Source organism: Balaenoptera borealis (genome assembly GCF_965194805.1).
Source record: "Balaenoptera borealis genome assembly, chromosome: 9".
Lineage (NCBI taxonomy): Eukaryota > Metazoa > Chordata > Mammalia > Artiodactyla > Balaenopteridae > Balaenoptera > Balaenoptera borealis.
The window spans coordinates 72,100,616-72,124,147 of NC_138873.1; the positions used below are offsets into that span (position 1 = coordinate 72,100,616).

At 37.4% G+C, this 23,532-nt stretch overlaps 1 protein-coding gene and 2 long non-coding RNA genes across 5 annotated transcripts in view; 1 reads left to right on the top strand and 2 right to left on the bottom strand.

The window, feature by feature from the left end:
* The window catches only part of CEP162 (centrosomal protein 162), a 92,729-nt gene extending 75,606 nt beyond the window's left edge, over positions 1–17,123 (top strand). For all 3 annotated transcript variants that reach the window (XM_082405919.1, XM_082405920.1, XM_082405921.1), the window contains 2 exons: positions 1–135; positions 15,576–17,123. In XM_082405919.1, the coding sequence (XP_082262045.1) occupies positions 1–135; positions 15,576–15,785 (345 nt within the window). In that variant the 3' untranslated portion in view covers positions 15,786–17,123. The remainder of the gene's footprint in view (positions 136–15,575) is intronic.
* The window catches only part of LOC309635154, a 34,906-nt gene that overhangs the window by 4,899 nt on the left and 6,475 nt on the right, over positions 1–23,532 (bottom strand). The window lies entirely within an intron of this gene.
* Positions 38–15,566, bottom strand: LOC309635155. Its single transcript, XR_014248674.1, has 2 exons — positions 12,309–15,566; positions 38–11,992 (listed from the first exon to the last, which is right to left on the bottom strand). It is a non-coding gene; the product is annotated as an uncharacterized lncRNA (long non-coding RNA).

Below are 23,532 nucleotides of genomic sequence, written 5' to 3' on the forward strand. Positions count from 1 at the left end.
ATTACAAAACTCTTAGAAGAATTGAGAGAAGCCAAAGAAAACCATACACCAGAGATGAAACATTTCATGGTCTTAGAAAAGAAAATTAAACAGATGGAAATGAGACATGAGCAAAGAGAGCAGGAGCTTCAACAGGTGAAGTAGTAAATCACTTTTACATATTTGTACAGTTCTTCACATTTAAGTACCTCCTGTTTGCTATCGTTTTGTCATCCCTAAAAAATTACTTCTTAAAGTATTTCCATTGTATATTGATTTTATTAAAAATAAATGTATAGCTTTTAAGAGGAAATAAGACTTTAATTCTTAAATACCTGAAGATTGGTTTGCCTTATATCTACAGAAGTAGAGTAACAACTTTTGTATTCTGTTCTTTATTGTTGATGAATGCCTGAAAGTTAGGCATTTTACCTTGGGAACAGGGCTCTTGGGAACCATGTTCCATATTTAAGTCATTTCAATAAATGTTAGTAAGAAACAGGCTTATATTAAAATGCGATCACTTAAAATATTATTTGCCTAGCACCAGTAACATTGGGATTACTACATGTAGCTACAAACAGATAAATTAACAGAAATTAAAATGGGCAGAAGGGCTTGATGTGTTTTTAGGCACTAGCCTTGGTCTTGATATTTAGCTTTGCTTGAACAGTGTATTAGTCTGCTTGGACTGCCACAACAAAATATCATAAACTGAGTGGATTAAAAAACAGAAATCTTCTCACAGATCTGGAGGCTAAAAGTTTACAATCAAGGTTTCCAGCTGGTTCAGTTTCTGGTGAGAGCTCTTTCTGACTTGCAGATGAACTTTTTTCTCCATGTCTGCTCTGTGGGGTGGAGAAGGGGGAGTAGAGAGAGAAAGAGCTCTCTGATGTCTCTTCTTATGAGGACACTAATCCAATCTAACTAGGGCTCCACCCTTAAGACTTAAACAATATGTTAGATGAGATGGACTTAACATATATAGTATATTCTATCCAAAAGGAACAAAATACATTTTCGAGCACACATTCTTCTCAAGCACACGTGTAAAATTCTCCAGGATAGATCATATATTAGGCCACAAAACAAGTCTTAATAAATTTAAGAGGAGATTAAAATCATATCATCAAGCATCTCCCTGACCACAGTGGAATGAAACTGAGAATCAGTTACAAGAAGAAAACTAGAAAATTCACAAATATGTGGAGTTAAATCACATGCTGCTAAACAACCCACAGGTTAAAGAAGAAATCAAAGGATAAATTAAAAAATACCTTGAGACAATTGAAAATGGAAACATAGCATACCAAAATTTACAGGATGCAGCAAATCAGTCCTGAGAGGGAAGATCATTGCAATAAATGCCTACATCAAGAAACAAGCCAAAGACAAAGAGAATTTTTAAAACAGCAACAGAAAAGCAATGTGTCACATACAAGGGAACCCCCATAAGAGGATATGTAGATTTCTCAGTGGAGAGTTTGCAGGTGAGGAGACAATGGATTGATATATTCAAAATACTGAAAGAAAAGACTGTCAATCAAGAATACTATAGCTGGCAAAGCTCTCCTTCAGAAACAAATTAAAAAGCGTCAAAAAACTTGAAAAAAAAGCTCAGGGAGTTCATCACCACTAGACCTGCCTTACAAGACTCCTAAAGGGAATTCATCAAGTGGAAATAAAAAGATGCTAATTAACATCATAAAAATATATGAATGTAGTTGAAAAACTCACTGGTAATGCTAAATATATAGTCAAAGTTCGATTCTATAATATTGTAATGGTGGTGAATAATTCTCTTACAATTCTAGTATAAAAGTTGAAAAAACAAACGTATTAAAAATAACCATAACTACATTAGTTATTGCACACACAGTACTAAAATATGTAAATTGTAACATCAGTAACCTAAAATTGAGGTGGGAAGCAGTAAAAGTGTCAAGTTTAGTATGCTATTGAAGTTTTTATCAACTTAAAATAGGATGTTATAAATATATCACATTTTATGTAGGCCTCACGTTAATCACAAAGGAAAAAATCCTGTAATAGTTATCCAAAAGATTATGCTAAAGGAGTCAAAGCATACCACAACAAATCATTAATTCACAAAAGGAGACTGGAAATGTAAGAAGCAAGGATCTACAAGACAGTCAGAAAACAACAAAATAACAATAGTAAATTCTTATCTATCAATAATTCTGTTTAATTTAAATGATTAAATTTTTCATTCAAAACAGTAGAATTGCTGAATGGATGAAAAACAAGATCCAAACAATATGCTACCTACAAGAGACACACTCACACGTAGACTGAGAATGAAGAGACGGAAAAAGATATTTCAAGCAAATGGTAACCAAAAGAAAGCAGGAGTAGCTGTAGTTATATCAGATAAAATAGAGTTTAAGCTAAAAATCACTAAAAGGGACAGTGAAGGTAATTATATAATGATAGAGGGCTCAATCCATCAGTAAGATATAACATGTAAATATTTATGCATCCTACATCAGAGCACCTAAATATATAAAACAAACACTAACAGAACTAAAAGGAGAAACAAACAGCAGTACAGTAATAGTTGGGGACTTTAATATCCCACTCTCAACAATGGATATTTCATCCAGAAAATCAATAAGGAAACAGCAGGGTTTGAGTGATACTATAGAAAAAATGGATCTAACAGATATATACAATACCTCCCCCCCTCCAACAACAGCAGAATATACATTCTTATCAAGCACACGGAACATTTTCTAGGATAGATCACATGTTAGGCCACAAAACAAGTCTTGGTAAACTTAAGAAGACTGAAATCATAGCAAGTAACTTTTCTGACCTAAATGATGTGAAACTAAATATCAACAGGAGGAAAACTGGAAATGTGACACATACATAGAAACTAAACAACACACTCCTAAATAAACAATGGACCAGAGAAGAAATTGAAAGGAAAAAAAAAATAGTATCTTGAGATAAATGAAATGTGAAACACAACATACCAGAACTAATGCAGTGCAGCAAAAGCATTTCTAAGAGGGAACGTGATAGTGATAAATGCATGTTTCAAGAAAAAAAGTATCAAATTTTAAAACCTAACAACTTTATACCTCAAGGGACTAGAAAAAGAACAAACTAAGCCCAAGTTAAAAGAAGGAAGGAAGTAAAGATTAGAGCAGAAATAAAGAATAGAAAAGATTAACAAAACAAAGAGTTGGTTGTTTTAAAAGATAAACAAAATGGACAAACCTTTAGCTAGACTGAGGAAAGAAAAAGGGAGAGAACTCAAAATTATAAGTGAAAGACGGGACATTACAAATAATACCACAGAAGTACAACAGATCATAGGAAACTACTATAAAAATTAAATGCCGACAAACTGAACAACTTAGAGGAAATTGATAAATTGCTAGAAACATACAATCTATCAAGACTGAATCATTAAGAAATAGAAAATCCTGAAAAGAGCATGCTAGTAAGGAGATTGAATCAGTAATCAAAATTCTTCCAACAAAGAAAATTCCGGGAACAGATGGCTTCACTGGTAAATTCTATCAAATTTTTAAAGAATTAATGTCAGTCCTTCTCAAACTTCCAAAAAGTAGAAGAGGAAGGAATACTCTCAAACTTATTTTACAGGCCAGCATTACCCTGATAACAAAGCCAGATAAGGACACTACAAGAAAAATAGACCAATTTCCCTGATGAATATAGATGCAACAATTCTCAAAAAAAAAAAAAAAAATAGAGACCTGCAAGCAGGCACCAAGCACTGCCCCCTGTCCTGGGAGTGCACAGGCTGCAGCCACCCCTAGGAGACCCCTGAGCAGGCACCAAGTGCTACCCACTGTCCCAGGAGTGCATGGGCTGCAGCTGCCCCAGGAGACACCTGAGCAGGCACCAAGTGCTGCCCCCACTGTCCAAGAAGCACACAAGGGGGCCGTGCATGCGCACCCCATATCAAGGGGATAATGGCCAGCATGCACTGAGGAAAGAGGCAGCAAGCATCCAATCTAAAGACAGCCCCTCAATTCTGGAGAAGATGGCAGAGTAGAAGGACTTGAGCTCACTTCCTCTCACGAAAACACCAAAATCATAACTAACTGCTGAACAACCATCAACAAAAAAGACTGGAACTTATCATAAAGATGTTTTTACATTCAAAGACAAAGAAGAAGCCACAATGAGACAGTAGGAGGGGCACTTTCATGACATAATAAAATCCCATACATACCAAGTGGATAACCCACAAACTGGAAGATCATTATTATCACAGAGGTTCTCCCACAGGAGTGAGAGTTCTGAGCCCCACGTCAGTCTCCCAAGCCTGAGGGTCTGGCATTGGGAGGAGGAACCCCCAGAGCATTTGGCTTTGAAGGCCAGCGGGACGTGACTGCAGGAGCTCCACAGGACTGGGGGAAACAGACTCCGCTCTTGGAGGGTGCACACAAGTTTTCCCAGCACAAAGCAGTAACTCCATAGGATCCTGGGCTAGACCTACCTGCGGGTCTTGTAGGGTCTCCTGGGGAGGCGGGGGTTGGCTGTGGCTCATTGGGGGGCAAGGACACTGGTGGCAGAGGCCCCAGGAACACTGATCAGCATGAGCTATCCCGGGGGTTGCCATTTTGGCACCAATTCCTGGCTCTAGCCAACACCCAACAGCCTGCAGGCTCCAGTGCTGAAATACCTCAGGCCAAAAAAACAGCAGATAGGAGCTTAGCCCCACCCATCAGCAGACAGGCTGCCTAAAGCCATACTGAGCTCACAGCCACCTCTAAACGAACAACTTGACGTGGCCCTGCCCACCAGAGGGACAAGATTGAGCTCCACCCACAAGTAGGCAGTCACCAGTCCCTCCCACCAGGAAGCCTGCACAAGCCCCTGGACCAGCCTCACCCACCAGGGGCAGACATCCAAAGCAGGAAGAACTACGATCCTGCAACCTGCGGAAAGGAGACCATAAACACAAAGTTACACAAAATGAGATGACAGAGAAATATGTTCCAGACAAAGGAACAAGTTAACTCACAAGAACAACTAAGTGAAGTGCAGACAGGCAATCTACCTGAAAAAGAATTCAGAGTAATGATAGTAAACATGATCCAAGATCTCAGAAAAAGAATGGTGGCACAGACCGAGACGATACAAGAAATGTTAACAAAGAGCTAGAAGATTTAAAGAACAAACAGAGATGAACAGTACAATAAGTGAAATGAAAAATACACTAGTAGGAATCAATAGCAGAATAAATGAGGGAGAAGAACAAATAAGTGAGCTGGAAGACAGGATGGTGGGAATCACTGCTGTGGAACAGAATAAAGAAAGAAGAATGAAAAGAAATGGGGATAGTGTCAGAGACCTCTGGCACAACATTAAACACACCAACATTTGCATTATAGGGGTCTCAGAAGGAGGAGAGAGAGAAAGGGCCTGAGAAAATATTCGAAGAGATTATAGCCAAAAACTTCCCTAATATGAGAAAGGAAACACTCAAGTCCAGGAAGTACAGTAGAGTCCCATGCAGGATAAACCCAAGGAGGAACACACCAAGACACATATTAATCAAACTGACAAAAATTAAAGACAAAGAAAAAATATTAAAAGCAACAAGGGAAAAGCAACAAATGACATACAGGGGAACTCCCATAAGGTTATCAGCTGATTTTTCAGCAGAAACTCTGCAGGCCACAAGGGAGTGGCACCATATATTTAAAGTGATGAAAGGGAGAAACCTACAACCAAGAATACTCTACCCAGTAGGGCTCTCATTTAGAGTCAGCAGAGAAATCAAAAGCTTTACAGACAAGCAAAAGCTAAGAGAATTCAGCACCACCAAACCAGCTTTACAACAAATACTAAAGGAACTTATCTAGGCAGAAAAGAAAAGGCCCCAACCAGAAACAAGAAAATTACAAATGGGAAAGCTCACCAGTAAAGGCAAATATAAGTAAAGGTAGGAAATCATCCACACACAAATATGATATCAGAACCAGCAGTTGTGAGAAGAGGAGAGTACAAATTCAGGATATTAGAAATGTATTTGCAATTAAGAGACCAGCAACTTAAAACAATCTTGTATATATATAGACTGCTATATCAAAACCTCATAGTAACTGCAAACCAAAAGTCTACAGTAGATACACACACAAAAAGGAAAAGCAATCCAAAGACAACACTAAAGATAGTCATCAAATCACAAGAGAAGAGAACAAAAGAGGAAGGGAAGAAAAAAGGCCTACAAAAACAAATCCAAAACAATTAACAAAATGGTAATAAGAATATACATATTAATAATTACCTTAAATATAAATGGATTAAATGCTCCAACCAAAAGACATAGACTGGCTGAATGGATACAAAATCAAGACCCATATATATGCTGTCTACAGAAGACCCACTTCAGATGTAGGGACTCATACAGACTGAAAGTGAGGGGATGGAAAAAGTATTCCATGCACATGGAAATCAAAAGAAAGCTGAAGTAGCAATACTTATATGAGACAGAATAGACTTTAAAATAAAGACTTAGCAGAGACAAAAAGGACACTACATAATGATCAAGGGATCAATCCAAGAAGAAGATATAACAATTGTAAATATATATGCACCCAACATAGGAGCACCTCAACATATAAGGCTAACAGCCATAAAAAGGGAAATCGACAATAACACAATAATAGTGGGGAACTTTAACACCTCACTTTTCATCAATGGACAAATCATCCAGACAGACTATCAGTACGGAAACACAGGCCTTAAATGACACATTAGACCAGAAGGACTTAATTGATATTTACATTATTAACATTCCATCAGTAAGCAGCAGAATATACTTTCTTCTCAAGTGCACGTGGAACATTCTCCAGGATAGATCACATCTTGGGTCATAAATCAAGCCTTGGTAAATTTAAGAAAACTGAAATCATACCAAGCATCTTTTCCAACCACAATGCTATGAGATTAGAAATCAATTACAGGGGAAAATTGTGAAAAACAACAGACATGTGGAGGCTAAACAATATGTTACTAAACAACCAGTGGATCACTGAAGAAGTCAAAGAGAAAACCAAAAAATAGAGACAAATGAAAACGAAAGCACAACGATCCAAAACCTATGGGATGCAACAAAAGCAGTTCTAAGAGGGAAGTTTATAGCAATACAGTCTTACCTCAGGAAACAAGAAAAATGTCAAATATACAACCTAACCTTACACCTAAAGCAACTAGAGAAGAACAAATCCCAAAGGAAAGAAATCGTAAAGATCAGAACAGAAATAAATGAAATAGAGATGAAGAAAACAATAGAAAAGATCAATGAAACTAAAAGCTGGTTCTTTGAAAAGGTAAACAAAATTGATAAACCTTTAGCCAGACTCATCAAGAAAAAAAGGGAGAGGGCTCAAATCAATAAAATCAATAAAATAAGAAATGAAAAGAAGTTACAGTGGACACCACAGAAATACAAAGGATCATAAGAGACTACTGCAAACAACTGTATGCCAATAAAATGGACAACCTAGAAGAAATGGACAAATTCTTAGAAAGAGACAAGCTTCCAAGACTGAACCAGAAAAAATAGAAAATATGAACAGACCAATCACAAGTACTGAAACAGTGATTTAAAAACTTTCAAAAATTGGGAGTTTGGAATTGACATGTACACACTGCTATGTCTAAAATGGATAACCAACAAGGACCTACTGTATAGCACAGGGAACTCTGCTCAATATTCTGTAATAACCTAAATGGGAAAAGAATTTGAAAAAGAATAGATTCATGTATATAACTGAATCACTTTGCTGTATACCTGAAACTAACACAACATTGTTAATCAACTATACTCCAATACAAAATAAAAATTTTTTTAAAAAAGAAAAGAAAAACTAGACTTTGGTTTAAAATGATTGCACATTGTGTATGGATGTACATAATTTATCTAATTTCTTTTTGGAATGTATTATTCTCATTCATTAAAAAAAATTATAGTTGTAAACCATGCTTTGATCACACACTTTCACTTAAATCTTTACACAGTTGTGTGACCTTCCCCTTAGGATCAATTCCTAGAAGTTGAATTGCTGGGATAAAGAGTCAATACATTTTTAAGATGTTTGCTGTGTATGCCATTTTGTCTTTTAAAAACCAATATAATGTATAGGATTATTTCTCATATCCTTTTGCTTATATTAAGTGGTATTATCTTTCCTTAAAATTTGTTAATCTGATAGATGAAAATATTGTCCTATTTCAATTTGCAGTTCTTTGATTAATAGTGAAGTAGAAAATTGTCACATTTGTGGACAGTTCATTTTTTTCTCTAACTTGCTGATTTGTGTCCTTCGACATTTTTCTCTTGGGTCTTTTTCTTTCTGATTTGTAAGAGTTCTGTATATTTTTAGAATACTGATTCCTTCCTGTCAATATTAATGGTATATTAATGGGCCAAATTATCCATTTTATTGTACCTTAAAGGTTTAATTTTCTCTTCAGAACTCTTCCATAGCAAAAAAACAAAAACACAAAAAACTTCCAACAAACAAAAGTCCAGGACCAGATGGCTTCACAGGCGAATTCTATTAAACATTTAGAGAAGAGTTAACACCCATCCTTCTGAAACTTCCAAAAACGTACAGAGGAAGGAACACTCCCAAGCTCATTCTTTGAGGCCACCATCACCCTGATACCACAAAAAAAGAAAATTACAGGTCAGTATCACTGATGAACATAGATGCAAAAATCCTCAACAAAATACTAGCAAACCGAATCCCACAATGCATTAAAAGGATCATACACCATGATCAAGTGGGATTTATCCCAGGGATGCAGGTATTCTTCAATATCCTCAAATCAATCAGTGTGATACACCACATTAACAAAGTGAAGAATAAAAACCATATGATTATCTCAATAGATGCAGAAAAAGGTTTTGACAAAATTCAACACCCATTTATGATAAAAACTCTCCAGAAAATGGGCATAGAGGGAACTTACCTCAGCATAATGAAGGCCACAGCTAATATCATTCTCAATAGTGAAAATCTGAAAGCATTCCCTCTAAGATCAGGAACAAGATGAGGATGTCCACTCTCACCACTGTTATTCAAATAGTTTTGGAAGTCCTAGCCATGGCAATCAGAGAAGAAAAAGAAATAAAAGGAATACAAATTGGAAAAGAAGAAGTAAAACTGTCACTGTTTGCAGATGACATGATACTATACAGACAAAATCCTAAAGATGCTACCAGAAAACTACTAGAACTAATCAATGAATTTGGTAAAGTTGCAGGATACAAAATTAATACACAGAAATCTCTTGCATTCCTATACACTAACAATGAAAGATCAGAAAGAGAAATTAAGGAAACAGTCAAATTTACCATCACATCAAAAAGAATAAAATACATAGGAAGAAACCTACCTAAGGAGACAAAAGACCTGTACTCTGAAAACTATAAGTTGCTGATGAAAGAAATTGAAGATGATACAACCAGCTGGAAAGATATACCATGTTCTTGGATTGGAAGAATCAATACTGTCAAAATAACTATACTACCCAAGGTAATCTACAGATTCATTGCAATCCCTGTCAAATAAACGCATTATCAAAATGCGTTTTTCACAGAACTAGAAAGAAAACTTTTAAAATTTGTACGGAAACACAAAAGACCTCAAATAGCCAAAACAATCTTGAGAAAGAAGAACAGAGCTAGAGGAATCATGCTCCCTGACTTCAGACTATGCAACAAAGCTACAGTCATCAAAACAATGTGGTATTGGCACAAAAACAGACATAGATCAATGGAACAGGATGGAGAGCCCAGAAATAAACCCACACACATGTGGTCAATTAATCTATGACAATGGAGGCAAGAATATACAATGGAGAAAAGAAAGTTTCTTCAATAAGTGGTGCTGGGAAAACCGGACAGCTACATGCAAAAGAATGAAATTAGAACATTCTCTAACACCATATACAAAAGTAAACTCAAAATGAATTAAAGACCTAAATGTAAGACCAGATACTATAAACCTCTCAGAGGAAAACATAGGCAGAACTCTCTGTGACATGAATTGCAGCAATGCCTTTTTGAATCTGTCTCTTAGAATAATGGAAATAAAAACAAACATAAAAAAATAGGACCTAATTAAACTTAAAAGCTTTTGCACAGCCAAGGAAACCATAAACAAAACAAAAAGACAACCCACAGAATGGGAGAAAATATTTGCAAATGAAGTGACCGGCAAGGGATTAATCTCCAAAATATACAAACAGGTTATGCAGCTCTATATCAAAAAAAACACCAACAACCCAATAAAAAGAAATGGACAGAAGATCTAAATAGACAAAGAAGACATACAGATGGCCAAAAAGCACATGAAAAGATGCTCAACATGAGAAATGCCAATCAAAACTACAATGAGGTATCACCTCACACCAGTCAGAAAGGCCATCATCAAAAAGTCTATGAACAATAAATGCTGGAGAGGATGTGAAGAAAAGGGGACAGGACCCTCCTACACTGTTGGTGGGAATGTAAATTGGTACAATCACTCTGGAGAACAGTATGGAGGTTCCTTAAGAAACTAAAAATAGAGTTATCATATGACCCAGCAATCCCACTGCTGGGCATATATCCAGAGGAAACTGTAATTCGAAAAGATACATGCAGCCCAGTGTTCATAGCAGCACTATTTACAATAGCCAAGACATGGAAGCAACCTTAATCTCCATTGACAGTGGAATGGATAAAGAAGTTGTGGTACATATATATATGTAGTGGAATATTACTTAGCCATAAAAAAGAACAAAATAATACCATTTGTAGCAACATGGATGGACCTAGAGATGATCAGACTAAGTGAAATGAGTCACGCAAAGACAAATATCATATATCACTCATGTGGAATCTAATTTTTTTAAAAAATGATACAAATGAACTTACTTACAAAACAGAAACAGACTCACAGATTTCAAAAAACAAACTTATGGTTACCAAAGGGGAAATGTGTTGGGGAGAGGGATAAATTAGGAGTTTGGGATTAACATATACACACTACTATATATAAAATAGATAACAACAAGGACCTACTGTATAGCACAGGGAACTCTACTCAATATTCTGTAATAACCTATATGGGAAAAGAATCTGAAAAAAAAAGAATATATAAATATATAAATGAATCACTTTGCTGTACACCTGAAACTAACACAACATTGTAAATCAACTATACTCCAATAAAGTTAAAAAAATAAAAACAGTGAAGTCAAAAGGCTGCTGTAGCAGCACATATAGTGAAACCTTTGCATCTTCTAGTGGAGACTTATTTCCTAGATTAACAGTACAGATGCTTGTAAGAAGCTACAGGGTAATGTTTTTTGGTTTTGTGGGTTTTTTTCAGAATTGAAATTACAGAACAAATTTAATGCTTGTAGCACTTGTGAAAGGGACCTTTTAAACCTGTGTTTTTCCTTTCTATTTGGAAGCTGCTCTCAGCTCTGAGTTCTATTATAATGAATATGAGGGGAAGCCTTCATGACCCACCTACACCAAGGCATACTTATACTACCAATAATACCACTGTCAATGTATAGAAGATGACCGTATCAGGACATAATTATTTCCAAAAAGGCATATATTCCTTGTTTAAAAAAAAAATTAGCAAGCCAAATTCAACAGCACATTAAAAGGATCATACACCATGATCAAGTGAGATTCATTCCTGGGATGTAAGGATGGTTTAGCATATGCAAATCAATAAATGTGATACACCACATTAACTGAATGAAAGATAAAAATCATATGATCATCTCAATCAGTGTAGAAAAAACATATGACAATATTAAACACTCATTCATGATAAAAAAAAAAGTCTTAACAAATTAGGTATAAAATGAATGTACCTCAACATAATAAAGGCCATAGATAACAAGACCACAGCTAACATCATACTCAGTGGTGAGAGGCTGGAAGCTTTTGTGCTAAGATCAGGAACAAGAAAAGAATGCTCGGGCTTCCCTGGTGGCGCAGTGGTTGAGAATCTGCCTGCTAATGCAGGGGACATGGGTTCAAGCCCTGGTCTGGGAAGATCCCACATGCTGCGGAGCAACTAGGCCCATGAGCCACAATTACTGAGCCTGCGCGTCTAGAGCCTGTGCTCCGCAACAAGAGAGGCTGCGATAGTGAGAGGCCCGCACACCGCGATGAAGAGTGGCCCCCACTTGCCGCAACTAGAGAAAGCCCTCGCACAGAAACGAAGACCCAACACAGCCAAAAATAAATAAGTAAATAAATAAATAAATAATTAAAAAAAAAAAAAAAAGAATGCTCTCACCACTTTTATTCAGCATAGTACTAGAAGCCTTAGCCAGAGGAATCAGTCAAGAAAAATAAAGGCATCAGAATTGGAAAGCGTGAAATAAAATTGTCTCTGTGAATGACATTATTTTATACATAGAAAATCCTAAAGACTCCGCCTAAAAACCACTGGTCAACAAATTCAGTAAATCTGCAGGATACCAAAATCAGTATACAAAAATCAGTAATGTTTCTATATACTAACAACAAATTATCCAAAAAATAAAACAATTCTATTTACAGTAATATCAAAAAGAATAAAATCTTGGAAATAAATTTATCTAAGGAGATAAAAGATCTGTACACTGATAACTATAAGACATTGATAAAAGAAATTGAAGAAGACACAAATAGAAAGGTATTCAATGTTCACGGATTAGAAGAATTGATACTGTTAAAATGTCCAAAGCCATCTACAGATTCACAACAATCCCTGTCAAGATTCCAATGGCATTTTTTACAGTAATAGAAAAAACAATCTGAAATTTGTATGGAACCACAAAAGACCACAAATAGCCAAAGCAATCCTAAGAAAGAAGAACAAAGCTGGAAGCATCTCATTTCCTAATTTCAAACTATATTATACAAATACATAGCTGTAGTAATCAAAACAGTATGGTCCTGGCATTAAAAATAGACACACAGACCAATGGAATCAAATCAAGAACCCGGAAATAAATCCATGTGTACATATTTGATAAGGGAGCCAAGAATACTCTTTGGACAAAAGACAGTTTCTTCTATAAATGGTTGTGGGAAAATTTGATATTCACATGCAAAAGACTGAAACTAGACCCTTACCTTACACCACACACAAAAATTAATTCTAAATGGATTAGAGACTTAAATGTAAGACCAGAAACCATAAAATTCCTAGAATAAAATATAGGGGGAACATTCCCTGACATGTCTTGGCATAGATCCTTTTTGGATATGACACCTGAAACACAAGCAGTGAAATAAACAATAAACAAATGGGACTACATCAAACTAAAAAATCCTGCACAACCAAAGAAATAATCAACATGATGAAAAGGCAACCTATGAAGTGGGAGAAAATATTTGGAAACCACACATCTGATAAGGAGCTAATATCCAAATATTCAAGGGACTCACACAACTCAAGAGCAAAAAAAAAAAAAAAAAATTTAAAAATGGGTAAAGGACCTGAATAGACTTTATTACAAAGAAGATATTAAAAAATGGCCAACAGCTACATCAAAAGGTGTTCAATATCACTAATCATTAGGGAAATTCAAGTCAAACCCACAGTGAGCTATATCAAAAAGAATGGCTATTATCAAAAACACAAAAGTAACAAGTATTGATGAGGATGTGGAGAAAAAGGAACCCATGTGCACTGTTGGTGAGACTGTAAATTGGTGCAGCCGGTGCTCATTGAAGCATTATTTACATCAGCCAAGACATGGAAATAATGTTAAGTGTCCATCAGTGGGTGAATGGGTAAAGAAAATGTGATATATATACATACAATGGAATGGTATTCAGCCATAAAAAAAAAAAAAAAAAAGAAACCCTGCCACTTGCAACAACATGGATGGACCTTGAGGGCCTTTATGCTAAGTCAGACAGAGAAATACAGATTCTTTGTAATCTTACATGTGTACTCTAAACAACCCCAAACACACTGAAACAAAAATCAGATTGGCAGTTGCCAGAGGCAGGGTGTGGGGGAATTGGGGGAAGGTGGTCAGAAGGTTAAAACTTCCAGTACAAGATTTTGAAACTTATGTGAGGTGACAGATGTTAACTAAACTTACTGTGGTAGTCATTTCACAGTCTTTACATATGTCACGTCACTACACTGTATACCTTAAACTTATACAATGTTATGTTAGTTATGGTTAAATGCCAAATTTCAATACATAATAGACATCCAAAATTTTCAAAATATAATGTTTAAAACTTAGAATTGAAAATTCATACAGCATTTTGTATTCCGCTTAACTCAAGCACGTGTTTATACAGTATTTCTGAAATTCTTTTATTTTAGAATTACGAAGTTACTCTGTAGCCAGGCAGAATTATAAATAAAAATTTTACTGCAGAGGTTCAGCGGGTGTAACGTTTGGCAACATTATTGGCTTTGTTGCCCTAACTAGTTTTTGTATGTCTAGCTTTCTGTGGTTTGAAGTGCCTGTGACTGATTCCCTTATGATGAGGTATTTTGAAATTATAAGAACAGTATTATAAGTTACTGGACAAGGTACACTTATTTCACAGTTGAAAAAAATTGACCTACATAAGCAAGGCAGTCTAGTGTGGTAGTTAAGAGCAGGGACTCTGGGGCCACCCTGCCTGGGTGTGAATCGTGACTCTGCCTGCAACGGGTTCTGTGTGAATCTAGGGCAGATTAATTTTTTGTTTATTTGTGCCTCTCTTTCCCTAGCTGTTAAATGGGGGTGAATATGTAGAATATCTCCTAGTGTGTTGGCAAGATTAAATGTTAACATATGTAAAATGCTTAAAGCCAAGCCTGGCACATGATAGATGTATGTGCTTTTATCTTATATAATTCCTGCTGCTACAATGTATGGTTCATTAATGACATGTGTTGCATTAAAACTGTCTTGATTGCATCCCAAGTACTGTTCTTAAGAACAGCATTATAGGGACTTCCCTGGTGGTGCAGTAGTTAAGAATCCACCTGCCAATTCAGGGGACATGGGTTCGAGCCCTGGTCCAGGAAGACCCCACATGCCGTGGAGCAACTAAGCCCGTGCGCCACAACTACTGAGCTTGTGCTCTCAAGCCCGCAAGCCACAACTACTGAGCCCACATTGCCGCAACTAGACCAAGCCCGCGTGCAGCAACGAAGACCCAATGCAGCCAAAAATTAAATTAAATTTAAAAAAAAATTCTTAAAAAAAACCAGAAACAGCATTTTGGGATGTTTGGATTCATTCCAAGGTATTAGATGCTTTAAATGGTACCCTTCCCCCCCTCCCCCCACCATGGCTTAAAAGAAAAAGACTTTAAACTCCATAACTCCCTATCAGAATTAGATATTAAAATTCCCACTTACTCTTCACTTGCAAGCCTGTTTATTGACCCAGCGGGGCCCGTTAGGTAACTCTCCCCTCCCTCTGCCTCCCTCCCCTCTGATATATAGGTCACAGGTTTACCATCGTCAGCATTGTCCCACTTGAGCTCTTTGAGGCTATTAGAGGTTCTTCACCCACACTATGAACTCTAAAGTAATGCGGCATTTTTTAATTTGCAGATAATACAGCAGACACACCAAGTAGTAGAAACCGAGCAAAACAAAGAAATTGAGAAATGGAAAAGACTTGCACAGCTGAAGAATCGTGAGCTGGACAAGTTCCGCACGGAGTTAGACTCGATTTTGGATGTTCTCCGGGAGCTGCACCGGCAGGGGGTGGTCATGCCAGTTGCTTTGGCAGAAGAAGTGAACGCACCAGAGTATTACTAGAAACTCGCATGTCACGTGACCTCACAGAAAGGCCTGAAGATGGACGGTGGATGGGATCTCTGTCAGGAGGCTTTTGAAAAAAGTGTTACAGTATGTTGCCAGGACACAAAAGCAACATTTCAAAATAAATCACCCTTTACCAATTAGAAAAAAAAAGAGCAGCATTAATGCTGTATTTTACTGAAAATCATTAACCAGTCACATTTTAAATAATTTATGGACAAGTCCCTTTTTGTCAGGTGATTAGAACTAGTGAGATTTATTGCAAAAGGTCTCACTTACACGCTAGATATGCAAAGAAAACTAAGTTGCAAATACTTTGCCATCATTGACTAAGTGTGTATTCTTAATTCCTGGCCAGAAGGACAGCTCCTTTTTCCCACAGACACACAGGGAGGAATGTGAGCACAGAGGCTCGGACAGTCACCAGAGTAGTGGCGCTTCCGTGATCATTTTGATGAGAGTTGTAACTTCTGTACAAGTAGACAGGGAGTGAACTCTCGTGTTCTCCCAGATTTCCACTCCTACCTCTAGGTGCCTCATTTTGCACCTGATATAAAAGTGCAGAATATATTTCACAAGTAATAGGGGAATTTGATTTATTCACTGTTTTAATCTTTCATGCTACATGTCTTAAATGTCAGTCCCTTTTTTGTAACTTTAAGGTTATAAACAGAATATAGCATTTTCACTTCATTTAAAAAGTAAATATATGTTCACTAGAAAAAATTAAAAGCATGCATAAAGGTAGCCAGATTATTCTTTTATTTTACAATTTCATTTCCAAAAGCAGATAGTGGGCATACAAGATAACTGGTAAGTTAAAGCTGTAGCTACTTTGTTTTCAAATGTTCTGGCCCAGTGCTGTCCAGTAGAAGGATTGTGTGAGCCACATGTAATTTTAAATTTTCTAGTAGCCACATTTAAAAAGATAAAAAGAAACAAGTTAATTTTGGTAATTTATGTAATATATCTAAAATAACAATATAAAAATTGGGTTCTTACATTCTTTTTTTCATACTAAGTCCCCAAAATCTGGCAAGTTTTCCATTTATAGCACATCTCAGTTTGGACCAGCACATTCCAAGTGCTCAATAACTACATGCCAGCAAGTGCAGTTCTAAAATAATCATTACAAAGTGAAATGCTTTATAAAGGACAGTTGAAATAAATCTTAGTGAAATTATAGGTAGCAAATACGAAACATGGAAATTAAAGGAATGCAATTAATGTCCAGAATTTTTAATGTCCTTTTCCTAAGAGGGTAGAAAGCATTAATTATAGTTCTTTTTTATGTGAAAGAATTTTAAGTTATAATATAAACTATTTTGGTTATTATTTGAGTGTGCTTTTGTCTATTTTTTTATCTGCAAACCTGCTATATTTATAACTACACCCCGCCCCCGTTTGTCTTTTTGACTATCCATGGGCCATTCATTCTAAGCACAAACATAGCTGATTCTGAAACACAAGAAGTACAGACATTAAACAGATTATCACTTACAGAGAAAGTACCTCCTATTTTGATGAGGACTCCATATTCTGTTTTAGAATAAGCTGTGCACATGGCACAGCTTCAATTTTACTTACAGAGTAAAGGTCCATACATACTATCAGAACTATTAGTTACAACTAGAAACCTCGGGGATCATACCCCATCCCTTAGTTATTGCACGGAGGGTCTAGGATGAGAACACAGAAGGTGGACACATTTAGGCCATCTTGAAAAGGAAGGCTTTTATGAAGATTCAAACTCCAGAAATGATCAGTCCTCTTCTGCCACTTCCATCTCCCTCACAATGTCGTAGGACACCTGCATCCACAGGCCTTCCCTTCAGGAACCTGGTCAAGATACCTGGTTACTGCTGTCACCGCTTTTGTGCAGAGAGATTTCTGATTGGATCTCTTGTGAGCCCACAGCGTTCCATAACTAGTATCTACCCATCAACCCTCAGAAATCCAGGCTTTAGTATTAGGGTCCCATTCTATATTAGAAAAATCCTAAATTTGTGACTAAATGCCAAGAAGATGGAAACATCTATTCCTCTTTCCCACTCATACTTCCTAAGGGCTCTAATTGGGTAGGTCTAACATCTGCAGGCATGTTATATAACAGGTAAACTTACTTGGAATTGGACACTTTGTAGTTACATAACTATTCAATGGCCTACTTTGAGGAGCCCCTTAGCAATGGTTGGAAGAGTGAAGTTTGAAAGTTTTCTAATCCCAGTTACGGATAATTCTACTTTACTATTTGAACCTGTTAATTATAGCCTTTTTCACTTTCTATCGAAGAGTCTTTAATGAAAAGCACATGTATTCCTTCTCAGCACCTGTCCAGCTTGGTAAGGGACTAGTTCCTAGCCCAAGTTAACCTATTTCCTCCCCTCTAAACCAAAGTAAGTCCAGTTTTCTCTCCAGGTTTCCTGAAATCTTCCATCACCACTACTTAAATAGTGCAAATGGGGGAAAATTTTTCCCACCAACACCTACCCTCTAGGATTGTTGTAAGAAATCAGTTTGAAGGGCAGTATTAATCTCAGAGGAAAGGGGGAGAGGCACCAAGTTCCACTAGGAGAATAAAATGGGTTGTTAGTAAATTCAGTAACAAGAGACGAGACTTTATGGAAAAGGGGACAAAAAACGGTGCGGGTGCGATAATTGTACCAGGTGTGCATCCTTGGAGCACAAAAGCGAAGAGGCAGGAACACGGCAGGAGTCTGGTCCAGTGGAGCTAATCTCAGTAAGCTTGCCCTGCTCTTGAACTCATCCTGGTTGCCTGCCAATGGTCCCCACCTTAGGGTATTGATATTACAATGAGAAAATCCTGATGCAGAGAACAGATCATAGAATTGTACATGGTCTGTGTAACTCCTTGGAGAAGGGTCTAGAAGGTACCTGGGGGAAGGATTTGTGAGGCAGGCCAAAGTGAAGTCATTAGAGAAGGACTGTTGACAAAAGGGTTAAGTTGAGCCTGCTCATTGGAGAAGCCTGAGTGGAATGAAGCATCTTGGTTTTTTCTCCCACCAGCTCCAGGCAGTGTCAGTGATCAAAGATATTTGCATGCCCATGTCTTAACCTGTTTTGCTCATTATCAAGGCCACGTGCAAGGAACCCTAATGAGATCAGGCAGGTGCTCACTCCCCTGGCGTGGGGTCAGAGCCTTCATAGCAGCCTAGTCCCTCATACAGAGCAGGGGCTTAATAAATTTATCACCTTCTCTCGTCCTTCGACCTCCGTCTACATACAACCCTCTGCTCCCTCCAATCCCCAGAGGTCACATCTACTCTCATACTCATGGTACCGCCACCACTACCAGCAGGGTAACATTGGGTCTGATCCCTACCTTTCATTTCTCCTGAGTGCCAGCCCCTGTTCCTAATTCCTGCCAGAATTACCCACTGTTCTCATAATAGTCTTCATGTTGGAAACCAGCTGCCCACTCCCCTGAGTTGCAGCATTCTCCAGTGAGTTCCAAACTCTAAGGCATTCCTGACCATTTTCGTCAATCTGGGATGCTGTAACAAATTACCATAGATTGGGTGGCTTAGACAACGAATTCTGGAAGCTGAGAAGTCTGAGATCAAGGTATCTGGGTGAGGGTTTGCTTCCTGGCTGTCTCCTCATTGTATTCTCACATGGCAGAGAGGAGAGAGAAGCAAGATCTCTTGCGACTTTATAAGGGCACTAATCCCGTTCAGGAGGGCTCTACTCTCACGACCACATTTAAACCTAATTACCTCCCAGAGGCCCCGCCTCTTAATACCATCACACTGGGGAATAGGTTTCAACAGATGAATTTTGAGGGGACACAAACATTCAGTCCATACATTGAGTAACTGTTCCCGACATGGAGTCATCAAACCTGTAGCCAATTTCTTCAGAATAATGCTTATATCAATGTCCTTTTCCATTCCCATATCCACCACCACTGAAGCCCTGTCACCATTTTACTCCTTATTTTTCTGGTAGAGGTTTAATTGATTCCTCTGCTCCAGTGTTCTCCTCACTCCAAATAGTCTGCCAAACAGCACTGCCAGCTCTGCTTGAGTATATACCATTCCCACTTCACTCTGTTGTTTTTTAGGTGTAAATGTCCGAATCCTTACCCCGGCCTCCCTCTCCATCAGACTTCTAATCTCGTACACAAATCCTCCCTATGTTACTACTATTTGTACTACTGTAACAAATTTCCACAAACTTAATGGCTTAAACCAGCACAGATTTATCACCTTACAGTTCTGGAGGTCAGAGGTCCAACACAGTTCTCATCGGGCTAAAAGCAGGGTGCGTTCCTTCTGGAGGCTCTAGGAGAGAATGTTTCCTTGCCGTTTCCAGTTTCCAGAGCCCACCCATATCCCTTGGCTTTTGCCCTCCACTTCATCTTCACCGCCAGCAAGCTTGCATCTCTCTGAACGTTCTTCTGCGGTTACATCCCCTTCTGACTCTAAAAGCAGCTGGGAAGTGTTCTCTTTTAAGGAGCCACGTGATTAGCTTGGGCCCACCTGGATAATCCAGGCTACTCTTCCCATGGCCTCCTCTCAGGATCCCCTTTTCCCATCACACTCAGGTATTATGTTGATGTGACGCTCACCTCGGGTAATGTTTCCTCTTGTGAGCAATGTAAGGGTCGAGACACTTAAGAATGGCTTTTTTGTTTTTCTCCCTTAGTCTTTCCACATTCGTTACACCTGGTGAGATTATATGACTTCTGTTTATTTGCAGCCGAGCACTGATCTTTTTTAAAGAATCACATGTTTAAAAGGCTAATAGACAATTTATTAGAAGGTATAAATCCTCTTAGATTTTTGTCCTAAAATATCTGTAGTCCCTTTTGCCATGTACAGGAACATTTTCACAGCTGGCCACCTTGTGGAGGAGGGAGGGGCATTATTTTGCCCACCACACTCCCCTCATTCACATCAATGTGCTGATCTTCTAACCGAGCCATCTATACTCCCACCTCTGCTCACTTCCTCCTCCTTTCCACTGGCCATCTCACTCCCACCACTTCCTTTGTTCACATCCATATCAGGATTTCATGATCAAATCTTCTCTAAATGGAACTTGTATACTGCATCTAATGTCTTATCACTGTTCTCATTATATACGCACACAATCACACACATACATCCCCTACCCATCTCTTTATTTTCCTAGAATCTCCTAGAGGAATCAGTTCCATAATGATGACGATGATGATATTGACAATGATTGCAGGGGCCTCTCAAGGACTCTGATAAAGAGGGAATTATTTTAAGGCTGCCACAGAAACAGGTTTAACTGCTATAGTGTTTAATGGAATCAACTAATAGTTCAGCATTTAAAAAAATTTTTATATCACTGTATTTAAGATTTTAATGTGAATTTTCTTTAGCCACTAACCAAGATTTTACTTTAGGACAAAACTCTGAAGAGGATTTCTATCTTCCAACTAACTGTCTGCTAGCCTTTTAAACATGGGATCCTTTAAAAACTATTAGTGCTGGGCTGCATATAAACAGGAGTCATATGATCTCACCAGATGTAACGAATGTGGAAAGACTAAGGAAGAAAACAAAAAGCCATTCTTAAGTGTCTTGAACCTTACATTGCTCACAGGAGAAAACATTACCCAAGGTGAGTGTCACATCAACATAAGGCCTGAGCGTGATGGGAAAGCTGATTTCCGCAATCATACAGTCATGCAGCTAATTTGTTAGGTGCTAATAAAACAATTTCCTCATTGTACTTGTTCCTAATAAATATGGAACAGTTTAGGCTCTACAAAAACAGGCTAAACATTTTCCCCTGCTGCCGGATCTCCGGGATGAATGTCCCCATAAGAAGGACATGATTATACTTCATACAGAAGCTCTTCCTGAGAAATAATAAGCTTTTAGAGGGCATAACTGCAGTTCCCCCAGTGGAGGGCTAGAGTAGGGTTGGAGGGAACCATTAGAAATACAGTAGGTCTGAGTTGAGGTACTGCTGCCCTGGCAGCCAAAGATACCATTGATATCTTTAAGGATAGACATTTTCCCAAAAGTTCAATGAGTGAGGGAGTATGTGAACAATAAGTAGATTGTTGAGACACAGCTGCATGTAGTTAGCACCACAAGTCAATTATACTATGTTTTGATATTTGAAAAATAATTATCCCATTTTTCTTTGAAAGTGCAGTAGTAGTAATAGAAATGATAAAGAAAGAGCCATCTTGGAGATAAACAATAGAATAAGCAATTCTAAATCTGTTGGATACCTTGACAATATGCAGGAAATGAGCTAGATGTCTTCTGCAGACATCTGTTAATGCAGGGCTCACACCTGCAACGTATAAAACTAGTTTTTTCAGCAGACAAAGGGAACAAAGTCAAGATTCCTGATCTTGAAAGGTTTGCTATATGGCAGGAAAGATCAGAAAAGTACATCTAGCCAAATATGAATAAATGCAATAAAAGTATTATGAAGTGTGAATGGAGCACAGAAGAAAGAGAAATTCCTTTCACCTGGGATCTGGAGAGCCTTTTTTGGAAAAGAGATGGCCAAAGAAATGGGTGGAATTTTGGTAGAACAGGACGTAAGGAAGTGAATTTAAAAACTGATTCTGAAATTCATATAAAAATGCAAAGGATCCCAAGTACCCAGAACCACTTTGAATAAGAAAAATGAAGTTGGAGGACTTACACTATCTGATTTTAAGACTTTTTGAAGCTACAGTAATCAAGAAGTATGGTATTGGTGTAAAATTGGCAAATAAAATAATGGAACAGAATAGAATGTCCAGAACTAAACCAACACATATACGGACAAGTGATTTTCAATAACGGTGCAAAGACAAATCAGTGGAGAAAGGATCTTTTCAACAAATAGTGCCTGAAGAATTAGATATCCATATGCAAAAAAAAAAAAATGAACTTTGCTCCATACCTCACAGCATACACAAAAACTAACTCAAAATGGATTATAGATCTAAATAGAAAATCTAAAACTGTAAAACTTCTAGGGAAAAAAAGCATCGGATTAAACCTTTATGACTTGGGTTTGGCAAATATTTCTTTGCTATAATACCAAAAGTATGATCCATTTAAAAGAGAAATTGATATACTGAACTTTATCAAAATGAAGACGGTCTTCAAAACTCTTCAAAAACATTGTTAAGCAAATGAAAAGACAAGCCATAGATAGAAACTATTTGCAGATCGTATATCTGATAAAGAATTTATATCCAGAATAAAGGACTCTCAAAACTCAATAATAAAGCAAACTCCCCAATATGACAATGAGCCAGATTTGAAAACACACCTCACAAAGATATCCAGATGGATATCTGGATATCCATATGAAAAGATGCTGAATGCCATTAGTCATTAGGGAAATGCAATCGAAAACCACAATGAGATACTACTACACACATACTAGAATGAATAAAATTAAAAAGACTGACCTTACATAGCGTTGGCAAGGAAGTAGAGCAATAAGAATTCATATACACTGTGAGGAATTTACAGTAATACACTCATTTTAGAAAACTGTTAAGCAGTTTCTTTAAAAAGGTAAACACCTATCTACCATACGACCCAGACATTCCTCTTCTAGGTGCTTTAGAAAATAAAAGCATATGTCCATACAAAGAATTGCAACTAAATAGTCATTGCAGTTTTATTTATAGTAGCCAAGATTGTAAATAACCCAAATATCTATCAACAAGTAAATGGATGAACAAATTAGGGTTTATCTAAACACTACTCACAATGAACTACTCAGC